This window comes from Meira miltonrushii (assembly GCF_003144205.1).
Source record: "Meira miltonrushii strain MCA 3882 unplaced genomic scaffold FA14scaffold_2, whole genome shotgun sequence".
Taxonomy (NCBI): Eukaryota; Fungi; Basidiomycota; class Exobasidiomycetes; order Exobasidiales; family Brachybasidiaceae; genus Meira; species Meira miltonrushii.
The window spans coordinates 4,273,313-4,295,251 of NW_020289944.1; the positions used below are offsets into that span (position 1 = coordinate 4,273,313).

General features: G+C 43.0%; 8 protein-coding genes across 8 annotated transcripts; 6 read left to right on the plus strand and 2 right to left on the minus strand.

The window, feature by feature from the left end:
• The first annotated feature begins 151 nt into the window (after positions 1 to 151).
• On the plus strand, positions 152 to 4,353 carry FA14DRAFT_54103 (putative COP1). Its single transcript, XM_025502502.1, has one exon. It carries the CDS (start codon positions 310 to 312, stop codon positions 4,060 to 4,062), a length of 3,753 nt encoding a protein of 1,250 aa, XP_025356622.1. The 5' UTR covers positions 152 to 309; the 3' UTR covers positions 4,063 to 4,353.
• FA14DRAFT_114750 (monocarboxylate permease) lies at positions 4,241 to 5,434 on the minus strand (the record flags this gene model as incomplete). The annotated part of the gene is made up of 1 exon (XM_025496071.1): positions 4,241 to 5,434. A coding segment is annotated over one exon (1,194 nt), but the record flags the coding sequence as incomplete, so codon positions are not given.
• A 491-nt stretch (positions 5,435 to 5,925) lies between these two features.
• On the plus strand, positions 5,926 to 8,050 carry FA14DRAFT_172870 (glycoside hydrolase). The gene has a single exon (XM_025500439.1). It carries the CDS (start codon positions 6,176 to 6,178, stop codon positions 7,868 to 7,870), a length of 1,695 nt encoding a protein of 564 aa, XP_025356624.1. The 5' UTR covers positions 5,926 to 6,175; the 3' UTR covers positions 7,871 to 8,050.
• Positions 8,051 to 8,177: 127 nt separating this feature from the next.
• On the plus strand, positions 8,178 to 9,516 carry FA14DRAFT_168014 (putative acetyl-CoA C-acyltransferase precursor). Its single transcript, XM_025500122.1, has one exon. The coding sequence runs from the start codon at positions 8,201 to 8,203 to the stop codon at positions 9,461 to 9,463; it is 1,263 nt and encodes a 420-aa protein (XP_025356625.1). The 5' UTR covers positions 8,178 to 8,200; the 3' UTR covers positions 9,464 to 9,516.
• A 1,078-nt stretch (positions 9,517 to 10,594) lies between these two features.
• On the plus strand, positions 10,595 to 13,543 carry FA14DRAFT_114933 (uncharacterized protein; the record flags this gene model as incomplete). Its single annotated transcript, XM_025496083.1, has 5 exons — positions 10,595 to 10,919; positions 11,289 to 11,402; positions 11,679 to 12,599; positions 12,717 to 13,382; positions 13,449 to 13,543. Coding segments are annotated over 5 exons (2,121 nt in total), but the record flags the coding sequence as incomplete, so codon positions are not given.
• A 692-nt stretch (positions 13,544 to 14,235) lies between these two features.
• On the plus strand, positions 14,236 to 14,978 carry FA14DRAFT_190216 (uncharacterized protein; the record flags this gene model as incomplete). Its single annotated transcript, XM_025501778.1, has 1 exon — positions 14,236 to 14,978. The coding sequence occupies exon 1, from the start codon at positions 14,331 to 14,333 to the stop codon at positions 14,976 to 14,978; it is 648 nt and encodes a 215-aa protein (XP_025356627.1). The 5' UTR covers positions 14,236 to 14,330.
• A 321-nt stretch (positions 14,979 to 15,299) lies between these two features.
• On the plus strand, positions 15,300 to 17,148 carry FA14DRAFT_168016 (DNA polymerase epsilon, subunit B; the record flags this gene model as incomplete). Its single annotated transcript, XM_025500123.1, has 3 exons — positions 15,300 to 15,565; positions 15,590 to 16,458; positions 16,483 to 17,148. Exons 1-3 carry the CDS (start codon positions 15,325 to 15,327, stop codon positions 17,146 to 17,148), a joined length of 1,776 nt encoding a protein of 591 aa, XP_025356628.1. The 5' UTR covers positions 15,300 to 15,324.
• A 53-nt stretch (positions 17,149 to 17,201) lies between these two features.
• On the minus strand, positions 17,202 to 21,061 carry FA14DRAFT_184890 (uncharacterized protein; the record flags this gene model as incomplete). The annotated part of the gene is made up of 1 exon (XM_025501415.1): positions 17,202 to 21,061. The coding sequence occupies one exon, from the start codon at positions 21,059 to 21,061 to the stop codon at positions 17,255 to 17,257; it is 3,807 nt and encodes a 1,268-aa protein (XP_025356629.1). The 3' UTR covers positions 17,202 to 17,254.
• Positions 21,062 to 21,939: the final 878 nt, after the last annotated feature.

A 21,939-nucleotide genomic window follows, 5' to 3' on the forward strand; every position in this document is an offset into this window, starting at 1 on the left:
TCATTTGGCGCACGTGTATATTCCCATTTAAGCTGTAAGAATAGCGCGTTGCAATTGAACACTGGCAAAGTGTGCTTTACTCTTGTACGCCTGAATTCCAGCGCATTGACAGCTTGCAGAGTGTGTGGTATGATGCACACGCACGCGCCGCCCATTAAAGTCATTCTTCCAATTCCATTACAACAACAACTTCCTTCCCTTTCTTGTCAAACCTTTGATCCGCTGGTACAGATCTTTTTCTCGCTTTATCATCTCAACATCGGGCATAGGATACGACGGATCGACGACTACTTGTAATCCTTTGCCAAGATGCAGATGTTGACAAAGTTTGAGTCAAAATCCAATCGGGTAAAGGGCATAGCATTTCATCCTAGATTGCCTTTATTGGCTTCAGCATTACACAATGGAAGTATTCAATTATGGAATTATCAAATGGGAACGATTTATGATCGTTTAGACGAACATGAAGGTCCAGTACGTGGTGTTGATTTTCATCCAACTCAACCTCTTTTGGTAAGTGGTGGTGATGATTATCGTATCAAAGTTTGGAATCATAAAACAAGAAGATGCTTGTTCACCTTGAACGGACATTTGGATTACGTTCGTACGACATATTTCCATCACACTCAACCATGGATTCTTTCAGCTTCAGATGATCAAACGATTCGTATTTGGAACTGGCAAAGTCGTTCATGCATTGCTATCCTTACCGGTCATAACCATTACATCATGTGCGCTCAATTCCATCCTCGTGAAGACTTGATCGTCAGTGCTTCAATGGATCAAACTGTACGTGTTTGGGATATCTCTGGTCTACGCAAAAAGAATACTTCAGCACAACCAATGAGTTTCGAAGAACAAATTGCACGAGCAAATACCGGACAAGCAGATTTGTTTGGTAATACAGATGCAATGGTTAAATATGTTCTCGAAGGACATGAAAGAGGTGTCAATTGGGCAACTTTCCATCCTACCCTACCGCTCATCGTTTCAGGTGGTGATGATCGTCAAGTGAAACTATGGCGTATGTCTGAAACGAAAGCTTGGGAAGTGGATACGTGCAGAGGTCATTTCAACAACATTTCTTCGTGTCTCTTCCACCCGCGTCATGAATTGATCGTATCCGATGGTGAAGATAAGACGATCCGAGTTTGGGACATGGGCAAACGTACAGCCGTTCAAACATTCCGCAGAGAACATGACAGATTCTGGGTTTTAACTGCACATCCAAACTTGAACCTTTTCGCTGCAGGACACGACAATGGTTTGATCGTTTTCAAACTCGAACGTGAAAGACCAGCATTCTCTATTCATCAAAATATTCTCTTCTACGTTCGCGATAGGCAAGTTCGCCAAATGGATCTTCAATCCGGTGCCGATTCAGCTGTATTGAGTGTGAAGAAATTGGGTGGTCAATGGACACAGCCTCGTACGCTCAGCTTCAATCCCGCTGAGAGATCCGTTTTAGTTTCAACCATTAGCGGAGAGAATGGCGTATATGATCTTGCACCTTTGCCGCGTGAGGGTACAAAGGGTGAGCTGGCCGATTCGAGTGCCGTTGGACGTCGTGGACAAGCAACATCAGCAATCTTTGTCGCTCGTAACCGTCTTGCTACATTGCAAAAAGCTGCACAAACGATCGAAGTTCGGGACTTGAACAATAGTATTACCAGAACGATTCCTTGTCCTCCAAATTCGGCCGTTACAGACATCTTTTTCGGTGGTACAGGTAGTTTGCTTTTGAGCACAGCTACAGGAGTCTCTCTCTTGGACATTCAACAGCAAACGGTTCTAGCGGAAGTCACAACACCGCCGGTCAAATACATCGTCTGGAGCAGTGATGGAAACATGGTCGCTTTATTGTCTAAGCACACCATCACACTAAGCAATAAAGGTTTGACAACAAGCAATTTGGTGCATGAGACCATTCGTATCAAGAGTGCCGCTTGGGACGATTCAGGCGTTTTGATTTATTCGACCTTGAACCATATCAAATATGCTTTGCCCCAAGGAGATAGTGGAATTATCAAGACTTTGGATGCACCCGTCTATCTTACTCGTGTGCGCGGTAAATCTCTAAATATTTTGGACAGATCTGCAAAGCCACAAACATTGACAATCGATCCTACAGAATATCGCTTCAAGCTTGCTTTGACTAAAGGTGATTATGATGAGGTTCTTAAGATCATCAAGACAAGCAATTTGGTGGGTCAAGCAATTATCGCATATCTCCAAAAGAAGGGATACCCGGAAATCGCACTGCACTTCGTCCAAGACAAGAGTACGAGATTCGACCTGGCAATCGAGTGCGGTAATTTGGGTGTCGCTCTAGAAACTGCTGAATCACTGAATGCAACTGAAGTCTGGGAACGATTGGGAGAAGCCGCTTTGAAACAAGGTAATCACAAGATCGTTGAACGTGCTTATCAAAAGACAAAGAGCTTCGACAAATTATCATTTCTATATTTCATCACTGGAAGCAAAGAGAAATTGGCAAAGATGTCAGTCATTGCCGAACGCCGTGGCGATCCATTGAGCAGATTCCAAAACTCTCTATATCTTGGCGATGCAACGCAACGGGTGAACGTGTTGCGTGAAGCAGGAATGCTTGCTTTGGCCTACGCAACTGCAAAGAGTAATGGACTGCTGGATGTTGCGGCAGAGATTGCCGAAGAAGCACGTCAATCTTCCGGAATGACGGGTATTGATATGTCGAATAGCGTCCATGAAAGCACATCGAAACTAGCACCACCACCACCTGTCACAGAAACATACAAGTACAATTGGCCAATCGTAGGCGCACAAGAGAGCTACTTTGATCGTGCATTGGTTGCTCAACAAGAAGAAGGCGGTACTATCTTCCGTGATAATGCTGTAAATGGAACTGGACCTGACACCAACCAATGGCTTGACGGAGATGCATTCGTGGATGCACAAGATGGTCAAGATGAAGATGGCATTGGAATTGCACCTTTGCAGCCGACCGTTGTTGGCGGAGGTGCAATTGCAGCAGAAGCAGAAGAAGCATGGGAATTATCCGATGGCGAAATTGTCAATGAAGCAGATGATCCTGTCGTTGCACCTTTGCCCCTTCATGCTCCCGCAGAAGGATCACTTGAGCCAGGAGTGGCAGAAGCAGAACATTGGATTCGCAATTCACCTTTGGCTGCCGATCATGCAGCAGCAGGAAGCTTTGGATCTGCTATGCAACTTCTTACACGTCAAGCAGGTATTGTTGATTTCACACCTTTGAAACCTCTTTTCCTGGAATGCTATCTTTCCAGTCATGCTTATCTACCCGGAGTGGCAAGTTTAGCCAGTATACCGATTGCACTACGAAGAAATGTAGACGAAACAGCTCGTTCAGCTGTCTTGCCCGCACAAGCTTATTCACTGGCATCAATTGGAACCAACGACTTGCAAGAAGCCTACAGAGCTGTGAATGCCAACAGATTAGAGGATGCAGAAGTTGGATTCCGCAAAATTTTGTACAAGTTGATCCTTACCGTTGGAACAAATGAACAACAAGGACAAGAGATTCTCGATTTGATCGGCTTATGTCGTGAATACTTGCTGGGTATTGCAGTCGAGTTGCATCGTCGTAAATTGACAATTGAAGAACCAGACAATATTGCAAGACAATTGGAATTGGCAGCCCTATTCACACACGCACAAATGCAAGTGCCTCATCAACAATTAGCATTACGAACAGCAATGAATGCAGCACAAAAAGCCGGAAATACAAAGATGGCAGGCGGATTTGCAAGAAGATTGTTAGATTTGAACCCTGCGCCTAGAGCCGCTCAAACTGCTCAACAAATCCTAGCAATGGCCGATCGCAATCCAAGAGATGCAGTTCCTGTGACTGCTTATGATCCACACGACCGAGCATTCGTCATTTGTGCAGGAAGTCACGTTCTCATTCCTGCTGCTGGAGCAGGTGCCGTAGAAGATCCATTGACGGGAGCACGTTATATGGCAGAATTCCGCAATACGGTTTGCAAGATTTCACAAATTTCAACTGTTGGTAGATTAGGCAGCGGATTGCGTACTTGGGTTTAAGATGATTTATGATGAAAATGTATATCGATTGAATTTTTTGAAAATGTTATACAATGAACGAAAAGCAGAATGCAGTAAAAGTACAGTGTTAGAAACGGAAATCTGCTAAACGCAATGGAGATGAATCACCCTTTTCCTTGCGTCTTTGTAGCATACTTCTTGCTTCTACGAACCAGATTAAGACGAGGATCAATGATCCGGAAAGGACCAAAGCACCACTGAAGCCAATCAAATGGCGGTAATGTTCCAAATCACCTTTCGAGCCGACCAAAGCACCACCTGTTGGCGTGCCTACTAAACAGGCCACAGCGACGACCAAATAAAGAGCACCCAATCTGGCACCATAAACGGGTTGAGGTGTGATGATTCCAATGTAAGCCGGTAAAAGGGAGATGTATGGTCCAGAAAACAAACCATAAAGAGCGGCAAACCAAATGATTGCGATATTATTCGAGGAAGGTAACCATAAAGCCAAGATTAGAATGCCTGCAATTGTTGTGAAAAAGATCATCAAGTTCAAGACACCGAATTTAGGTGCCAATAAACCGGGAGCAATTCTTGATGGAACACCTAAAGCGTTGATTAGAGGTAAAAGATAATTTGATAATTCAACAGACATTCCACGTAATTGTCCATATTGTTTGATATAAAAATAAGGAATAAAGATTGCATAAAATGTAACGAAAGCGCTTAAACTTGCGAGTATATACCGTAAATCTTTGAAACCTCCAAAATCGATTGCACGTAAGACTTCCCGAGTTGTCGTCTTTCGAAGTGGTAAATATGTTCTTGCAACTATGCAGGAAAACGTCAAGCAGCCTAAAGCAATGAAAGCCATCACTCTGACTGCCCATCCGAATCCGATACGTGGAATAAGACGTTGCAGAGCGATTGGAAAGATTACACCACCGATACTCGATCCTGCTGCTACGAAACCGATTGCGAGAGCACGTTTCCGTCTGAAATAATGACCCATCAAAGCCAAGCCGGGCGTAAAGATCAAAGCACATCCTAATCCAAACGTAACAGCTTGTGCTAAGAAGTATTGATAAGTTTGATCAGGTTTAGCAAGCGAAACCATCATCAAGCCAAAAACGATTAAAAAGCTTCCGACAGGATAAACGATTTGCGTGCCAAAACTATCAAAGATTTTACCAACGATCGGAGCGGTACCATACAAAATAAAAAGTTGAATTGCACCAATCAATGCTACAATTGATTCATTTTCACCTGAAAGTCGAACATTTTTATAATAATCTTGAAAAACTCCATATGCGTTCACGATTCCGAAAGAACACATAAATGAAACCGCAGCTGCTGCACAATTCATCCAAGCACGTAGACCGCCGTCTGGTACGTAAGGAAGGGTTGGTGTTTGTGGTTGGTTTTCTGTATCTGTTTCTTTTTCTATCGCATCACCGTCCACCTTGGAAGGTGCACCTGCAGGAACAGGACAGCCAGAATGTAATTCTTCATCTTCTGCTCTACGTGTTTGACTGGAAGAACAAGGTGATACGTCCCTCCTTGTTGCTGCCATTGTCATCTTTTCAGCCTCTTGCTCTTGCATGGTGAAAAGGTATGAATGATATAGTTAAGATCGTAAAAGGTGTTTTTCTATTCAACCATTATATATATCCACAAGATTCGCCTTTCTTCGGATTAATACCTTTACTTTATTATTTTTTGACTCATTTCAGTCACCTTTTTCCGAATTGTAATTCTTAGGCACAACGGCCAACGAAGCTTCTATTCGACGCGGCGCGGGGCTGAACCCGTCACCTAAGGCCGGCCTGTGTGAACGAACATTAAGGTTATGCTTGAGTGTGTACGGCTTAAACGGAAATGAACGCAAACTCGGCCATAAGTCAAGAAATTATATAATCAAAAGAAATCGAAACTAAAATATGGAGAAAGACGCTAAAATCTGGGGTCAAAGATCACCGAGAAAAGGTTTTCTTCCTCTTTGACGTTTTGTCATATAGAGATCTCCGTAATGATTAGAGTAGATTGCCGAAAGCATCATCATAAGAATGACATAGAAAAAGTTATAAAAAGAAGCACAATGTAAAACTCTCTCTTATTCACCGCATCTTAACCCCTTTCTCCCCCCATAATGCAATTGACACCATCTTTCATCACTTTAGGCTTAGCCATCTTGGCCGCAGTCGATGCTGCTCACCTTCACAAACTCGCCACTCGTGCAGATACAGATTTCCAAAAGCCTGTGTTAGGATACAATACATACAACGCAGTAGCATGCTCACCGACCGAGCAATTTGCACAAGCACAAGTTGATGCTTTACAGAGTAATGGTTATTTAGCAGCAGGATATCAAATGTTTCAAATCGATTGTGGTTGGCAAGCAACAGATGGATCAAGAAACAGTTCTGCCGGTAATGCAATCTCACAAGATTTGAGTGCATTCCCTTCAGGTTTGAAAGCAATGGGTGAATATGCTACTCAACGTGGTTTCAGATTTGGAATGTATACGGACGCAGGTGTGAAAGGATGTGATACAACTGTTCCTTCTCCAACCGCAGGATCGTTAGGTCATGAATCGGCTGATGCTGCTCAATTTGCTAGCTGGAACTCTTCTTATGTGAAGTATGACAATTGTTATGCTTCAGGTCCAACTGCCGCTGATAATGCACCAAAAAATCCAAGAACGGATTTCATTACAAGATTTTCAGTAATGACAAGAGCGTTACATGCGAACGGAATTAAAGGTGATTTGACATGCCAATGGGGTGTACCTTATCAAACACCAGAAAATACGCTGGAAGGACCGGTTGACTGGACAAAGAACATTTCTTCCTCTTTCCGATTATCCGATGACATTAACGATTCATGGGCAAGTGTCGTTCGTATCTTAAATCAAGCAATTCCAATTGCTGCTTCCGATAAGACAGGACCCGGATTCCATGGAGATGCTGATTTGTTGGAAGTTGGTAATGGTGGTTTGACATTTGCCGAACAACAGACACACTTTGCACATTGGGCAATGCTTAAATCTGCTTTGATGATTTCAACAGATTTAACAAAAGCTTCTTCGCAAACACATGATTTACTTACAAACAAAGCGCTAATTGCGATCAATCAAGATGACTTGGGTAAACCTATCAAGCTTGTACAAAGATTCACAGGAGACCATGATTTACATGCAGGACCTTTGAGTAATGGAGATTTGGCCGTTCATGCAATCAATTGGCAATCAAATTCACGTTCTTTAACCGTTGACTTTTCCGCTTTGAACATCACTTCAGCAAACGTTGCCGATCTTTTTGCTGGAAGCACAAAGCAAGACGCTTCTTCTTACACCGCAAACGTTGATGAACATGGATCTATCGCTTTACGGTTGAGTTCTATCAAATATTCCAACAATGCATCTCCAAACGTGGATTGGATTCCAGCCACTTCTGGTAAATTAGCAGGTGATACAAACGTACAAGACTGCAGTGGTTGCACTGGTGGTAAAAAGGTTGGAGATATTGGAAATGGAAGTGGAAATACAGTTACATTCGACAATATCAACACGAGTGGTTCAACGGCAACAATCCTGTTTGATTATATAAATTGTGAGATTGGTTATTTGAACATGGGAACAAATGCAAGAAATGCAACAATAAGCGTAAACGGTGGATCTCCCGTCACTGTTAATTTCCCACTTTCAGGTTATAATTGGGATGCTGATATTGCCCATAATTACAGAGTTTCCCTTGATGGATTCAAGGCTGGCAGTGGAAACAGTATTCAAATTGGTGGATCCACTTATGGTCCTGATTTGGATCGCATTGGTATTTTGGCTTGATGATAACTTTTATTCATGTTATATTCTTATGTCTCTTTATTATTTGTTCATATCGATAATCTTATTCATTAATCAATGAACAAACAATGAGTGAATTCTTTCAATACATCCGATTGCAACCGGACTTCTTTCTTCTAAAATCACAAGCCTAGCGCAGCGCTACTTGACCCGATTCCGATCCGATGTTCGGAGATGCCAGTGCAGTGATTGATGTGATTTTTCTCCGCACTTTTAACGCGCCTGTGTATAAATAGAAAAAGAAGAGGTTGATCATTCATTCGTTCTTCCTCTCCACCAGTTCATACTCCCCCTTTTGAAGTTCTTCAGATAATGTCTTTCGCAAGAGGAGCATTTCGTGTTTCGGCAACACTACGTGATAAGAGTGCATTGGAAGGCATCTTGAAAAAGAGACCGGATGATGTTGTTTTCACAACTGCTCTACGAACGCCAGTTGCAAGAATGAAAAAAGGATACAAAGATGCATATCCTGAAGAATTATTGGCATTCGTGCTACAACGAACAAGAGAGAGATTAGAGAACAAAGGAGTTTCAATCGATGCAATCGAGGATATTTGTACCGGAACAGTCTTGATGGAATTAGGTGGCGCAAAAAGTGGTAGATTGGCAGCTCTGCATGCTGGAATGCCAATCACGAGCGCATACAGTACAGTAAATAGACAATGTGCATCTTCTTTGCAATCAATCACAAACATTGCACAATCTATTCAAACAGGGCAGATTGCAGTAGGAATTGCAGCAGGAGTAGAAAGTATGACGAGAGATTGGGGAACTAGAGCAATCCCAGTAAAACTTTCACCTGCAATGGCACAATCACCAAATCAAGATGCAAGAGATTGTTTGATGAGTATGGGATTGACTTCGGAAAACGTTGCCGCTCAATGGAAAATCGGAAGAGATGAACAAGATGAATTTGCAGCTACAAGTCAACAACGTGCAGCTGCAGCCCAAGAAGATGGTAGATTAGCCCAAGAAATTGAACCGATCGAAGTTCGTTGGATGGACGACGCAGGTAATGAGACAACAAGACTTGTTGAGAAGGACGAAGGTGTACGAAAAGGAACAACAAAAGAGACATTGGCTAAATTGAAACCTGCATTCAAAGAAGACGGAACGTCAACTGCCGGAAATTCAAGTCAAGTTTCTGATGGTGCTGTTGCTTTGACAATGGCACGTCGTGATGTGGCAGAGAAGTTGGGTATGGAAATTTTGGGTAAATGGGTCGGAACATCAACGATTGGTGTCAAGCCAGATATTATGGGAGTTGGACCAGCTTATGCATCTCCAAAGCTACTCAATCGATTCGGATTAGATGCAAAAGAGATTGATTTATGGGAAATCAATGAAGCATTTGCATCTCAAGTTTTAATGACTATGGGTCATTTGGGAATAAGTCATGATCAAGTGAATGTAAAAGGAGGAGCAATCGCTCTTGGACATCCTTTGGGTGCATCAGGTGGTAGATTGGTTACCAGTTTATTGTCAGAATTACGCAGGACTGGTAAGCAAACTGGAGTGGCCACCCTTTGTTGCGGAACTGGCTATGGAAAAGCAAGTCTGATCGTAGCAGAATAAATGTAGAATAGCCATTCATGCTTTTAATTTTCATCCTTTTCTGTCGATCCGTCATGTGTTCATTTCTCGGAGAAGTCGTTTGACACTCATTATTAATAGTGGCTTATCCTTACTTCGCTGCCGCATCGGCAATCCGGTGATTTTCATTCCTGACTCGCGGGCGTTTAGTGACTGATTGTACGCGTTGGGGGGGCTAAAAGTTCGGATGAAACTCTAACACGCACTACGCATAAGTCTGCGTGCGTACGCCGTACGGTAGACGAATAATTAAAGTGTGCTTTTTATATGCTGCTGACCTGCCGCCTCCGCGTATAATTAAACAAGAAAAAGGAAGAGAAAAAAATGGAAATAGTTAACCGGATAAAGTAGAATTGGCATCCTACATGCAATGCAAACGATTCTCCATCATCTGCTCTTGCTTCCCCCACATTACATCAACGAACTCTAGTCAATCTGCAAGAGAGATTCGATTCATACATTCATCACCTAACAGAAGCTAGAGTGCAATCCCTCCAACAAAGCGCAGTGGAAGGGTGGATGCGTTTCCGGTTCAATTGAAAAAGGGGCACAATTCATCTTTTTCGCCGTCGTGCTGAGTCGATCACACTCGCAATACTGAGCTAGAACACACCACTCACCACATCCACCACCACCACCGCAAAAATGTACGGAGGTGGTCAACAGCCACCACCGGCAAGTGGTCAACAAAGTGCATTTTCCCATCCGCCTCACTTTATTTCACCCGGTCCCGGTGGTCCGATGCTCAATTCACGTCCTGGTTCACATTATGGTACACCAACGCCATTTTATGGAAGTCCGGTAACGAATTCACATGCTGCTTTTATGGCAAGACATGGTAGTATGGGCGCGATGAATCAATGGGGAAATAGTCCACATGCAGGCGAACAAGGTGGAGAAGATGATGATGATGACGAAGACGAAGATGAGGAAGAGGACGATGAGGATGACGAAGAAGAAGATGATGATGAAGAGGAAGATCAACTTGCAGAACCATCATCATCAAAGAAACGAAAGAGAGATAGTACAACAGCAAAAGGCACCAAAGCACAACAAAAGAATGGAAAGGGTGCCGCTGCCGGAAAGGGAAAAGCAGGTCAAGCAGGAGGAACTGATGCAAAGAAACCTAAACCTACTCGTGGTGCAAAAGCATGCAAGAATTGCAGAAGATTAAAGATGAGATGTGTAGGTGCAGAAAGTGGTCCACCATGTGATCGTTGCAAGAATACAAATCATGAATGCATATTCGAAGAATCAAATCGTGGCAAGAAATCCGGAAAGTATCAGAGAACAGAAGCAATGGCTGCTAGCCTGCGCAAGATGGAAGCAACAATGTCTTCTCTCATTCAGAGCTTGAAAGACCCTTCAAAAGCATTCAGTGCATCTGCCGGGATCATGACTAGAAGCCCAACTCCTGAAGGTGGTGTGATGGCCGGCGGTCGATCGAAATACTTGGACGACCGAGCTCAATGGGGCTCAGCATCAGACGATAGGGAAAGGCTACGTCGTGGCTGGAAGGCGACCGATGAAGCCGATGAGTTGGGACGTGTGTACAATCTCGATCCTTCTGCTCAACATCTTGTTCGACAACCATCAGCGGGTCCATCAAGTGAATCTTTGGCACAAGGAATGCAGATTGGTCAATCTATTCGAGGCGCTTTTTCTCGTAATCATGAAGATGGCTCAAGGGATGATCATGCTCTTTTGGCTAGTAAATCCCAACCAGATTTGGTTGTAGGAAGCTCAACGCAGAATGGCCGCCAACAAAGCGAACCAAAGACGAATGCTGATGGCACGACTGTCAAAGGAGCGCGATTCGTGGAACCAGAACTGCCGCAAAGAAAGCAGAGAGCATCATCTCCTAGATTGCATAGCCTGCCCGATAATACACTCAACCCTCTTGGTCTTCTAGCCGAAGCAAGTCTACATAATCATCATCGAAGCAGACGCCTATCACGCAATCGTCAAGAAGATCCAATCCGAACAGCACTACGGGCTGCTGCGGATGCGACTTCCAATACATCAGCATCTGGCAATATTTCAAGTCCTGCTAGTGCTGCAACATCTGCTACGAAAAATACAGCTGTCGGGGAAAGTCCTAGTGTAAAGGCAGAAGGAACGGAGGATGCGGATGGCAATAGTCCCAACAAACAAAGAAGCGATGCTGCTCCCGCATCTATCACAAGCGAAGGAAGAGCAAGCTCAGCACGTAGCGAAGCAGGAAGGGAAAAGGTTGAAACACCAAAAGTGGGAGTCGCTTCAGAAACATATTTCAAACCTGGTCCTATGACAATTTTACCATTGAGAAAGATTGTTATCGAACGCGAACTTGCGCCGGATTTGCTCACTCAAGGAATTGTTACTTCGGAAGAAGTATTGGAATTATTCCAAGTCTTCTTCCATAATTGCAGTCAACACGTCGTACTCTTTGATCCTGATTGGCATACACCTACGATGGTTTGTGGCAGAAGTCCGTTCTTGTTCACTGTGATTTGCACGATTGCATCCAAGTACTACAAGAAGAGGCCCGATTTGCATCAGCAATGCCTTGAAGTTGTGCGGAAATGCGCTTATGTGGTGATGAGCAGAGGATTCAAGAGTGTTGAAATTGTACAGGGATTTTTATTGTTGTCCGTCTGGCAAACGCCTTCTCAACGATTTGAAGAAGACAAAACTTGGTTGTTCAGTGGTGTTGCGATTCGTATGGCAACAGATTTGAACTTGCATCGTAAATCTATGGCATCAATACCAAATACAACCGATTCTGAAGATCCTGCTGTTTTGGAGCGCGAACGAGAGATCATCAATCGTGAAAGAACATGGTTGTTCTGCTTCTGTGTGGATCGTTCGATCAGTGGACAAATGGGAAAACCCTGGACGATCAGAGAAGATTGGATCATTCGCAATAGTCGTCATTGGGGCATGCAAAGATTGAGCAAGTTATACGATATGGGTTTGTCTGCTTTGGTGGAACTTTTGCGGATTTCAACGAGACAGTTCGATTTCCTCTTTTCATCAACGACGACCGTATCGGGACTGAACACAGAGATTGACTACAACACCACCCTGAGAATCTTCAATGAACAGTTGAATGAATGGCATGATCTCTGGCAAGCACGTGGATTCTTCACCACTCCGTACAGCCAAGATAAAGAGATAGATCATTCTTTGCGTCCTGCATCAAGGGAGGAACGTAAATTGGCAGAACGCTTACGCGATGCCGATCTATCAGAAGTGCCAAGCATTGATGCTGATCATGACCGCCGCACTATGCACTTTATCACCAAGCAAGCGCCATTGCGGTACAATTATGCCGTTTTACTGCTCAACAGCTTTGGTTTGCAACATGCTATGGATTTCCCCAAAAGAAGTGGAATGGACAAAGGAATCTACCTTTCAAAATGTTTGGAAGCAGCCAAGAAAGTCGTTCAGGCAGCATGCGAAGGAATGCGACCTGTTCTAAGCTATGCTCCTGATACGCACTTTATCATCCTTGCATATGCATGCGTATTCTTGCTCAAATTGACAAGACCTGCTTTTTCTGCTTTCGTTGATGAAGATGAGATCATCAATATTGTTACTACTTGTGCTGATACGTTAGAAGAAGTTTCTATGGATCCAACGCATATGCCAATGCTTTATGCAACCTTTTTACGTGCTCTTTTGCAATCTAGACAAGAACGTTCGACAAGAAGTGGTGCAACGACTCCTTACAAAAGTGGAGCTGCTTCTCCGATTGATTCTACAGGACAAGATGATGCAGCTATTTCATCGAATGGACCTAATCCTGAAAATATTGCTAATAGCCTTCAAGGAATGTCAAATGCACAAGATATTCAGAATGCAGACCAGGCATTTATCAATGGGCAATCTATTCATTCTAATCCTGCTTTGCGCGCCGGTCTTACATCCGATCAAGCTGCCATGTTGACGGGAGATGGAACTGTGAATGCGGCTTTACCTGGAGATCATATCGACCAATTGCTTAATGAAAGCTTCTGGAGTACGTTGCTTCCACCTGGCTTTGGTGGACCTTTGGATGGATTGGCGAATGGAATGGTAGAAATGTATCCAACGACAAACCAAGGCGATGGAAATCAAAGATCTAATTCTGCCATTGCTTCTATGTTAGGAGGAAACGGACAGAATGGAGAAATGGATCAAAGTCCAAGGGTACATCAAAATCCATCACATGGTCAAGGTGGAGGTTTGAGTGCTCAACAAACTCGCGCAAATACGCCGGTTATGGTCAGCAGCTTTGGACCTGGTATCTCGTTTGATTTTTCATCTTCTGGAGTTTAATAAAAAAGGAAAAGAAATCCCCGCCCCCACTTTGTTTACTACTCATGTACATTACCCTTCCAAAAATCAATGTTGAATTACACAATGACTTGCAGGATTGTGACGTCAAATTTAAAGAGCTAGAAGGTGCTATATTTGATTGATCGCTGCTATTGAGATGGCATGTGGGAACAATTTTGGCGTTGGTTGGCTTTGGGTATTATCAGTTCCCTACGCCCGGAGTGCGCTAGAGGCAAAAGTAGCAAAACGGAACAGGCGCAATGCCTTTCGATCAAGCTACGCCGGAACACGCCAACTTGCATCGATTTTTACGCCAAAACGCCACATACCAACTTGAGGTGACGTGAACCGTGGAAAAGATGTCATGGTCTGTCTATGAATGAAATGTTGGAGAGGGTATAAAAAGGTTGATTCATGATCATTTTCGTGGCCGTTGATTTCCTCGATTCTATCCACTCGGTCACCTTTTTTTTTCTCGTTTTCTTTTCAACGGTGCTGGTCACCCTTTCTTCTACTCAATTCTCTCTTTCATTCTCAACTTTTAATCATGCAATTCTCACAATCTTTATTGTTCGTACTTTTGACTGCATTCAGCTTTTCATGGCTTGCACTAGCTGCACAAAACAGCGAAGGTCTCGGGATGAACAAACGATTGATCAACTTTGGATTCCACAATAAAGACAATAATGAAATTACGACAAACAACGATAATGTCGATAGCAATCTTTCCATCACAAATGGAGATGTTGAAATTAATGGTCATAAACTTAATGATGGCGTAAATACGATTGACGGTAAAACCTATACAAAAACAAAAGGTTTTGTTATCGGTCCAAGTATTACAAATGGACCGGGCTTTCAACTTTCACCGCAAGTTACAAATGCTTTTGGATGTATGAAAGCCGGTAACAATGTTGCAATGGGTGATTGCAAAGATGTTCAATCAAAGATTGATAAAGCATTGGCAAGCGTTACAGGCGCTGGAAAACCAACACCAACGCCAAAAGATTCAAAAGACAAAGCAAAATCTGATTCATCGTCCACAACAACACATACTTCTTCTCCTTTCCTTTCCGGCTTTGATAACATCTTTGCTTCTCACAAGGATGCAGCCGTTTCAGCCAAAGGTCATAATGCCGAATGGTCAATCGCGCTAGCCCTTTCTGTTGCTGGTGTATTGGCAATTGTATTCTAAAAAGATGCCATGGTGGGAAGTGGAAATATCATGATTTTATATATTGCATGTCTGTCAGATAGAAAGAGTCGGTGTTTGCCCATGAGCCACCTATGAGCGTCAATAAGAACATTTGGGCTGCCCGTTTACGTTGGTTTACACTTGGACCACCCGTTAAGATTAATTGTGCCTTTGGACGGCCTAAGCTGATTCTGTTCACTCGCGTACACTGCACGCGTTGGTTACGCGTCGCGCTTAACACCCGCGTATACGAGTCTGTTGAACAAATTAACAAAAAGTGTTGTTCGAGTTGTATTCCAGCTTAAAGCAAACCTTCTCCAACAACAAACAACACCAATCCCTAAACATGACAGATTATGCTGCTTTTGGCGGTAGAGAAGATAGCTTAGCACCTTCTATAGCACCAGAAGAACCACAGCTAATCGTTCCACCAGCACTTCGGAGAACGATAATACGTGTTTTCAACAAACAATATGGATTAACACTTCATGCTAGTGCAGTCGCATTCATCCATTCGACATTGGAATCACATGGATTATTGCAAGATCCTACACAATGGAATGAAGCAATTCAATGGCTTGCAAAAGGTTTGAATAATTCATCAACCGAAGGACCGTCAATCGTAACAAGGGCAGCACTAGAAAAAGTATATCAACAACTTTTACTAGAAGATACAGCACAAGAAGTACAAGGTGGTGAAACGCAAAATGGTCATTCGGATGCGATTGATCCAGATAAATACTTTCATCCTTTAGACGTTTTCAAAATGCCAAAGATCGTCTTTGATGAACGAAGAAAGATGTTTGAAAAGTTACCCGAAAGCAAGAAACCAAGCATTTTAGCACCTCCTCAAGCCAAACCTGGATATCTTGCTGAACGATTACAAATTATTCGAAATATTATCATGCGGAACGAAAACTTCTTACCGCCTTTGGCTTCTGGATCAGCAAGAGATCGAGATGCGTTTATGAAATTGACATCCACCGCAAACTTGCTCGGACGACAAGGTCAGCGATTCTTGTTGTTTGGCATGCTATGTACTTCTTCTGATGGTCGATATGCACTAGAAGATACAGATGGTATGGTCGGATTAGATTTGGACGATGCTTTACCGGGAGAAGGAATCTTTACAGAAGGTTCAATGATTTTGGTAGAAGGAGAATATACAGCTGAAGAAAGAATACGTGCTTTCGCAATCGGACACCCACCAAGTGAATCTCGTGAAACGGCAAAAATGCTTTGTAGTGGAGTGGATTTTAATGGTTTGGGAAGCGTTACTACTCAAGAAGAAAAAGCTTTACGAATTCATGAACAAAATCATGCTTCGCTTTCGTTTGTCTTTATTTCGGAATTACATTTGGACGATGAAAAGACTTTGCAGAACTTTGGTGCAATGTTGCAAGGCTATGTCGATGCAGATTTCTTGCCATTTTGTTTTGTATTGTGTGGAAGCTTTGTTTCCAATCAACGCAGTGCAACGGCAAGTACTGCTTCTGCAGGAAAGAGTATCATTGAACGATATCAAGATGCTTTTGTCGCTTTGGGTGATCTGTTGGTAAAGTTTCCATCGATCATGAACAGATCTCATTTTGTGTTCGTTCCATCGCATGAAGATCCATTCGGAACGACAACGCTACCCCGCAAACCATTACCAAAGATCATAACGGAAAAGTTCATCCAACGTATCATCAGAGCGAATCATGGAAATGTCTCATCAGCCCGAAGAATTCACTTTGTCAGTAATCCATCTCGTTTGGTGTACTTTGGTCAAGAGATTGTCGTTTTCAGAGATGATCTTTTACAGCGTTTATTGGGACATACTGTTCGCCTCAAAGGTGATGAAAGTGTGACCGCAGCCAGAGATGACGCTACTGCAGCAGCAAATGTTGTCGATCTCAAGAAATTCCTCGTTTCGACCGTTCTTGATCAAGCTCATCTTTGTCCTTTGCCAGGCTGGGCAAGGCCGATTTTGTGGGAGTACGATCATACTTTACGCTTATATCCAATGCCATCTGCTTTGGTACTCGCAGACAAGTTTCAACGATATGAGCTAACGTATGAGGGATGTCACGTTTTCAATCCAAGTTCGTTCAGGGAAGGAAATTTTTGTTGGACGACATATTACCCCGCAAACGGCAAAGCAGAAAGATCTGAAATACCATATAATTGAAATCGGATTCAAATGATTAGAAATCTCTCTTTTGTATCATACATAAGGCTATGCTCTATAAATATCAATGACAGGGTATATTCGTTATTGAAAAGAAAAAAAGAAATTAACATGAACGAGGACTCGTAACGCTACTTCTTGTGGAAGGACTTTGGATAACGATCTTGATATTGGATAAACGTCTTGGTCGAATACTCTCTTGTCTTGTAAGTTGACCGTGCGCGTCCAACATGGCAGCACTGAGCGGGATCATACTTTGAGGTGGGGACCAAAGCTGATTGAAAGGCTGCCAATTCGTTCTGGCGTCGTTCACCTTTTCTTCCGGATCTGGCGAAAGGGTTTGTTCGCTGATGTCGCTTGATTCGTTGGACAAAATCGAGGCTTTGCGAGCCAAAGGTGAACTTTGTTGGGGTTGTGATGAAAAGCTAGTCATAGCACTGGTATCATTCATACATCTAGGCAAATCCTCGTCAACAAATGTTGTACTGAAAGCGGTCATATCAACATCGCCACTGCTGGTGTCTGCTTCCGAATCTTTTCCGATTTGTGAAACAAAAGAAGAATCACCGAAGCTTAAAGCAGAATTGTTGCTACCGCTCACATTCGATCGCATTCGTTTCATCAAATGTCTTTTTGATGTTCTTCCGATCTTGTGTGGTTGCGTCCACCGCTTGCCGTCGTATGGCTCCCGACCTTCAACGATCTCTACAACTTGCAAATCAGGCGAAGGTAAACCTTCATGATTCAAAGGAATAAATGCAACTCTTGATTGATGCAAAAATTGTTTGATTTGTTGAGGTGTTTGTGGGGCAATGAATGTTTCCATAAGTACTCTTGAATACTCGGAATCAGGAAAACGTTCTTTGCTTTCTCGAAGAAGGCTCAAAATGCCGCGCAAGTCTGTTATGTCCGTGAGGATGCTTTCATCAATTTGCTCAGATTTTGATCGAGTGATAAATGGATCTGCACCAAATGATGATTTTTGCGAATCAATTCCACCTGATCCGTTTCTTGGAATCGGACTTGGAACCGTATAGCCAGTGCTGGAACTGAACCTCTTTCCACTCCAAGCGAAGCTCAAGTTGGGCGATTGAGAAGGAGATCTGGAAGAGACTGGACTTCCATATGTATCCCAATCAGCATGAGGCGAAGGAAGCATAGGGACAACAGCTTTTGCCTTCATAGAGCTTATCCTGCACCTTTTGCCTTCTACTACACTACCAAATACGTCCATGCTCATCCGAACAGAAGAAAAGTCTAAAATCGAAGCGGAACTTTTGCGAACAACACTTGCTCTTTGAATTACTGCATCATCACATTTTGACGGACTGTTGATGCTTTGCAATGACATTGATGAATCGCTTTGAGGTCGATCTACGATGATTTTGGGAGGTGTTTGTCCCGCAGATGTATCGCATTGGGCACTGATCGGATTCGTTGGTCTTGAAGGAATGGGTGAATGTTGCAAGCTGATATCAGGTACAAGCACATGAGAGACTGTCAAGTCGGTGTTGAAAGTAGCTTTGTGATTCTTTTCACTTTCTTCGTCTCTCTTTACTTTCGCAACTCTGCTACCAGGACAAGGACTATCATCAAACCTTCTTGCGTCCGACATCTTCAATTCTCTTGCCACGATACTTGCTCCCATCATGCGAAAAGACGGGGAAGGATTTTCTCGAAGTGGCCATGCGAATCCGCTATAAGCGCTATCCATTGTCGAATGACTGGCTGCAGGTTTAAGATGATGGCCAAAGCAGCTTGGCGGTGCAGAAGAATCAAAATATCGTTTTGAATGACTATTGAGAACAGAACGAGAAGAAACCGAAATGTCATGTTGAATGCCATCGATCAAATCGTTTAAAAATGCACTTGCTCCTCCACTGGCATCTGCTTCAACCGTGAAATCTTGCGAAGCTTGCATCACTTCATCACCATCAACCAGGCTTGAAAGTGGACTATCTTCGCTGCTTTGATATGACATAATCGTTTCCATCGTAGTGCAAGTTGCTCTATTCATTTTGATTTCAATGGATTTGTTAGTGATAGAACGGGTTCGTGCTTCTGTCGTTGTGCTTTGTTGAAGGGTTTGAGGTGTTACCATTTCAAATTCAGGTAACATGACTGAACTTGGAACGGGTCTTGAACGATTGGTCGTTTGAGAGTTTGATGTGATCGTAGAAGGTGAACTTTCATTCTTGAATTGGCTCAATAAATCGTATAAGACATCCGTTGCATCCATCGTAGAGGTGAACGAATTATCAAAACAATGGTCTTCCGTTACTGGCGTACGTGGAAATGCAATCGTTGCAGGGGAATCAATTGGAAAATCTATAGTACTGAATGGCACACTTTTCTTCCCTTTCAGATTCAACGGTGCAGTTTGCGAGATACTGCTCACCGTCTGACAGGTTGGAGGAGACATTTGCTCTGGTGAAGCGCAATGCATTCCGACAGGAATAGGACGATTGAGAGTTTCATCCAGATACAGAATCGATGACCCAACAGTCTTTTGAGTAGAGTCGTCATTATAACTTCTCTTTTTTGGAGGTAATGGCAAAGGAAAAGGCGGTGGTAAGCTTCTTTGATCTTCAGATTGTCTTCTACGCGATTCTTGCATCTCATCTTTGAAGAAGTCCATGAGAGACATTCGTCCTTCCGGAAGGGAAGGAGAAGGTGCTCTTCTGCATTCAAGTGGCTTGTCCTCAGAAAGCGATGCCAAGGAAGTTCTTCTGGTGCCAGCTCTTTTCTTGGGAATCAGCCTAGACCACCATGTCTTTGACTTGCCATTCTTGGCACTTTCAACTTCTTCAGTACATTTAGCAAAATCTACCCAACTTCCTCGAATGAGAAGGGTATCCCGATGATTGCCTTCTTTTGCTTGAAATCGAACATGATCTGGAAGAGCCGTCGTTTTCGGACTTGGCTCAATTTCTGTAGCATATTCGTACGGTGCAACTTCAATTGTCACGGGCATAGGAGGTGTTCTTGCTCCCATTCGTTGTGCATGATGTTGAGCAAATCCACTATACTTTTGCAATTGATCCAAAGTTGAATCCGGTGAAGATGTTGCAAATCTGGATTTTGCTGTTTGATTTCCACCACCTCCCATCATTTTGCGTAAATTTGAAAATGATTGTTTACTCTTTGTTTGTGTTTGAGTGGTAGTATCACTTGGTGGTGTGGAACTGCTATTATCTGATGATGATATACTGCTCTCATTTTGTGCAATAGAAGTTGCGAACCTTTTCTTGGGACGAAATTGATCCAATGATGGTCTTCTAGAGCTAAACAACTCTGGAATACGCGGCACAGGAGGACGAACGATTCGTGAACGAGCAGGTCTGCCAGGTGAAGTACTGAAGCGACTACTGTTTATCATCATCGGTGCACATGGAACATCATCTGAGATTGGTGGTAAACCATTGAAGTTGGGATGAATTTGATTTGCAGGATTGCGACTTCGTTTGCGAGCTGGAATGACTGGCTGATTACTAAGCTGTTTGCTTTGAATGCTATGCTTGGAAGCAACACCTTGATTGATTTGATTAAGAGTGGATGGATAAACGAATGTATTGTTCGCTATAGGAACGGAAGGAATGTGACCTGTTGGAGATGGATATCTGACATGATGACTTAAAGGCTCCATACTAGAAGCTTGACTGAACCTTGTTGTGGCAATGGATGGATCCAGTTCGATTGAGCTCTTGATGCTATAACGCGATCCAACTTGCATATATTCGGATGAAGTGACGGGTGATAGTCTTCTTGCTTCGATACTACGCCTACCCAAAACTTGTCGTTCGCATGAAAGACGTGAGCCTGGAAGGTCATGACTGACTCTAGGTTGAGCAAGTACAAATTTTGATTGATTATAATGAGGCATTTCTGATTTTTGTGGAATTGCAACAGCCATCATGATCGATAGGCATGTATGGGATGAAGGTGGTAGTAAAGTAAAGAAGCAAGAGAAACACACATGCCAGCCTTCATTTCAAAAACACTTTGATCACATTTGTTCATGTTGGTCAGCGGGATTAAATCTGAGATGAAGACTTTGCATGTTGTCACGAATCGTTTGCATTAGACATTCATGTGATGACCGGAAGAAGGAAGGAACTTTTTTTTAAGCGAGCGGAGAGTGATATTAAAATGAGGTAATTTTGACGCCTCCGTGCTGACTTTTGAAGTGAAGATGTCACACGAGGGGGATTTAAATGTTTTACCGCCTCTTCTTGTTTACACCTTGTAATCCGGTTGCATGTTTCGAGCAACATATTTGACTTCAGTGAGGAAAGCATGAATGACGGGCTACTCTTTTACTTCATCTTCTACAATTTGCTATCAAATGATACTCTGACTTACTCTAGCATGTCAATCACTACTTTCTCAATTTCACTTTCACTTCGTATCTTTGCGTCTTTTGTCGGCGGCGTTTATAATTTTCGGGCTTGATCAAAATTGACTTTCGGCAAATACGCCGGAACACATGGTGTACAATCTTCTTTGCATCACTACGATTGTCATCAGAGAAAGTGATTAATCATATGTTCCATCACATTGGTATAATATATGCTCCGAATATTCTGCTTATGAAATGAAGAACGCCTCTGTATGCTGACTAACAAATCACCAAAACAAGTACCGATCCTCAACGGTGCCAAGGTTATCAATTCAAGACGGCACCGAATACAATAACAAACATCGGAGACGGAATCATTTCACCGTTCAAATCGAGCAAGATAAATGGCCAAGCTAAACTCCGCTACATTGGTACGGATGAAGATGAACAAC

Excerpts from the sequence above, each read along its gene's own strand:
- FA14DRAFT_54103 (XM_025502502.1), top strand. The coding sequence starts at position 310 with ATGCAGATGTTGACAAAGTTTGAGTCAAAATCCAATCGGGTAAAGGGC.
- FA14DRAFT_172870 (XM_025500439.1), top strand. The coding sequence starts at position 6,176 with ATGCAATTGACACCATCTTTCATCACTTTAGGCTTAGCCATCTTGGCC.
- FA14DRAFT_168014 (XM_025500122.1), top strand. The coding sequence starts at position 8,201 with ATGTCTTTCGCAAGAGGAGCATTTCGTGTTTCGGCAACACTACGTGAT.